The 3966-nt window shown below is 41.8% G+C and overlaps 1 protein-coding gene across 1 annotated transcript; it reads right to left on the reverse strand.

Moving 5' to 3' along the window:
* Positions 1 to 699: 699 nt before the first annotated feature.
* LOC103679899 (proton-coupled amino acid transporter 2-like) lies at positions 700 to 2435 on the reverse strand (the record flags this gene model as incomplete). The annotated part of the gene is made up of 2 exons (XM_008709423.1): positions 2153 to 2435; positions 700 to 798 (listed from the first exon to the last, which is right to left on the reverse strand). Coding segments are annotated over exons 1-2 (351 nt in total), but the record flags the coding sequence as incomplete, so codon positions are not given.
* Positions 2436 to 3966: the final 1531 nt, after the last annotated feature.

Below are 3966 nucleotides of genomic sequence, written 5' to 3' on the forward strand. Positions count from 1 at the left end.
TGAGCTGATAAGCAAATCATGGTGTTGCCGGTAAGGCGGGCACTCAGCAATAGAAAGCAAGGAGCTACCGATGCATGCAACAACACAGGTGATCTTACACGCGGTCTCAAAAGGTTACATACTGCATGATCCCAGGTATGTGACGTTCTGGAAAAGACAGAACGATAGAGACAGAACAGAAGGTGGTTCCCAGGGGTTAGTGGGAGGTGAGAAACTGACTACAACGGGACAGCACGAGGGAATTTTTGTTGGTGAGGGAGCTGTTCTGTGTCCTGACTGTGGCACATCTGTGACTTTACTCATTTCAAAAACTTACAGAAATGTACACACTCCCCCCCACCAAAGTGAATTGTACTATATGCAAATTAAAAGTAAACAAAATTACATACACAGCACTATCCTTCCTCAAGTGTGAAACACAAACTATGTAATAAACCATCGTAAATATATCGTACTTCCCAGCTTAAAACTCCTTTTGTTTGTTTCATTAAATCCTGTAAATTGTATACCTCCATTTGCCTTGAATTTAAAAGATTAGGAAACACATGTTGGTATGAAGATAAATGTCTAATAGATGTATTGGGACAAGAGGTTACTTTCTCCTGTGTGCACACGGAAACAAAGAAACCCAGAGTTCCCGGCTCCTGTTCAGAAGGCCACCCACAGCACAGGGGAAAGATTACCCAATTCAAACCTTACCACACCAATGCTTTCAAATGAAAAAATGGCTGTTCCAAAGAAGAGAGGGTAGGTCTTCCAACTTGCTATCAGCGGCAACTGGCTGGGGTCTGGAATTTCCTACAGGAAAGAGAAGTGAAATAAGACCTTAACTCTCAAAGGGTGCTTTGGTTCATTTAAGAGGAGAGTATTCCAAGAGTAGACCTAAATTAAAACAAAACAAAACAAAAGGAATGCCAAGAATTCAGAAAACTTCAAAATGAAGTAGGCATCAAAGTTGATTTGAACACGTACAACATGGAAGAGCCAGAGGACAGAAACATTGAGGTATTGTCAAAGTACTGAAGGGTCAGTACCTCATGGGGGGATTACCAGAATCCTCCAGAAGAAAACCTTACACACCACAGGTTGGTACCAGCCTAAAGTGCCCATGGACACTTGGAATGTACCAGTGGTTATGGGTGACAGAAACTGCTGTGACTGTAGTTAGTCATATTCTTGGGAGTCCAAAGTAATTAGATATGAAAGTCCCCTTTTCTTCAATGAGCTATAAACTGAAGGGAAAGAAAGTGTGTGGAATAAATATGTTATATACCCTGTGACCTGAATGGGACAGTAATTACCGAGCCATTTCTCTAACTGGGCGACTTCAGGAATGGTCCAAAAATGAATCGAAGGTAGCTGTCTTATTAGGAAATTCAATTTTGTAGAATTTATCGATGTTGCCTTAAGGAAGATAAGACCTATTTGTAGTTACCATAAAATATTTGACTAATTTGTTATTTTTACTAAATTCCATGGACAAGATAACTTTTTTCTTGTGACTTCTGAAAGATAAAAACATCTGAATGGTATGAGAGATATGCTAAGGGCCTTCTGGGTTTAATTTCTGTGTAGTCTTGTCCAGCAAACAAACATTAGAAAGGATACAAAAGTAGGAAATTGAGAGAAAATCAAAATCCACAACTCAACCTTGAAGGTGTTGTAATTTGCATTATGATAGGTTTGCTTTCCTCTGAGACTATGCCTCTGTGACTAAGTATTATTATTGTTCTCTCTTGAGTTCCTATGGGTAATTTTGGACACCTGAAATTGTAGCCTAGAGGATGTGAGACTACGGGTAACTTGGTAAGTTTCAGCTTTAGTAGGAGATCCTGCTTTTCATTTGCCTTTTGCTGCTATCCAACCATTATAGGAATGGTCTGTGGTTCACCAATTGAGATGTTTTCCTTGCAAAGCAAAATTTCTTTCAAAGGTCAGAATTTGACAAGGGTTGGAGGAGCAACATAAAAGAGGACCTATCCAGAAGAATGAGATTGCACAGAGACATCTTTGTGGAAATAGTGGTACGACGGTAGGAGACCGAAGAGTGAGGTACACACCTACCCTCGGGACTGGCCCTAGGGAGGTATCAGGCTATTCTTGATAAAAGGCTCTGCCCAGTGGGGGAGTCAGGTGTGTGGTGTGCACTAACCTGGACGATGTACTGGGTGATGATCATCAAGCTGACCAGCATGCTGATGTTGGCCAACATGGAGAAGATGGTCAAGACCCTGAGGTTCCGGATGAGGACCAGCAGCACCAGGAAGGGCAGGAAGGACAGCATGTAGAGTCGAGAGTCCATGGTGGGCGTCAGAATCACTGTCTCGTTATAATGGCAGTTGTTGGTGGTCCCATTAACTGCTTCCACTACCTGAGGAAGGAATGGGAAAAGCAAGGGGAACATTCAATACATCTACCGGCGACTTGATTAGCTTAGTGCCTGGCCCATAATCAAACTCCCTCACAAAAAGCTTGTCTCACATGCCAGGGCCTCACAGTGAGTTAGTTAGACTTTCTTTTGGTTATAACCAAAAAACCCATCACTTACTGTTCCTTAATTGGACTGATGCTGGCATTTGAGTGGGAGAATTATTCCTTGTGAGGACTGGACCATTCAGTGAAGGGTATTTAGCATCCCTGGACCCCCTAGTAAGAGCTATTTGCATCCCCCAATCTTTGTGATAAACAAGAAACACCCCTCTGCACACAGTACAAACACCCCCTGGCAAAGTCAGGCGGGATGGGGTAGGAGAGGGATGGTACTACCCTTATTTAGAATCAGCCTGACTTAATGGGTACAGTCTTACTGTGCAAGCAATACTGCAGAACACCGCAGAACAATTAGACACTAGAATTGGGCAAGAAGATGATATAAAAACAGTGATGATCTCAGTACACATTGGTAGCCAGGGTAATGTCCTGGAATATATTCATCTATGCGTTTTCTGTACCATATTACAAATTACATGTATTATACTCATCCTTTTCTTTTTTACACAAGACTGCAACTACAGCATATGCTCTTATTTTGAAATCTCCTTTTCACTTAAGAACACACCACGATTACTTAAATGAACCATTAAGTCTTATTTCTTTCTGATTCCTTACCTTCTGATTCCTTGCAATAGGAAAAGTACTTGAAACATTAGCCGGCATTCATGGCCCTCCATCATGGGCCCCATTCAACCTTGAAGGCTCTTCCTCTCCCCAAGTCCACACCTTCTTCTACAACCAATTTTATTGCCTCTCCTGAGCCAGGCCTGTACATTCCTATCTCCATGTGTTCACTCCTCCCTTCCTGGCTGCCACCCCTTCTTCTCCAACCTGTCCTTCAACACCCAGCTTGGACAAACCTCTGCAAGGGAGCCTTCCCTTGCTGCAATGATCTTTCCCGGCCCCCACACATTTCTGTCCCTTAAGTTCACCATGAAGCGGTCTTGCCTTCAGAGTGTTGTTAGTGGTGTCCTGACCCAGCACCAAAATATATTCAGAGCTAACTCGTTTGCTTTAGAACACATCCTACTTAGCCTGCGAACTCTTGGAGAGAATGCTTGCCTTGTCTCTAGACAGATGACAACGTTCTACTGATAGTAGATTGATTTCCAAGCGGCAATCTGGTGACATGTTTTTAGAGCTTTTAAACAATCACTCTTTGACCCAGTAATTTTACTTTAAGGAATATATGCCAAAGAAATAAAGGGGTGTACAAAGACTTCCACAGATTATAGTAGAAAAACAAAGGGAAACCAATAAAATATCCAACGTTGGAGACTACGTCCTGGCCAGTCTGTGTGATGAAATATTATGAAACTGGTAAAAATTACATTAAAAAATGTAAGGACAAAAAAAATGTAAGGACATTATAAAATGCTAACCAGCTAATTCTAACTTAAAACAATAACCATGAGTGGTTGAATTAATAATAATTTCCTTCCTTCCTCCCTTCCTTCCTTCCTTCCTTCCTTC

Source organism: Ursus maritimus, unplaced genomic scaffold (genome assembly GCF_017311325.1).
Source record: "Ursus maritimus isolate PB19 unplaced genomic scaffold, ASM1731132v1 scaffold_802, whole genome shotgun sequence".
In the NCBI taxonomy this organism is placed as follows: Eukaryota; Metazoa; Chordata; class Mammalia; order Carnivora; family Ursidae; genus Ursus; species Ursus maritimus.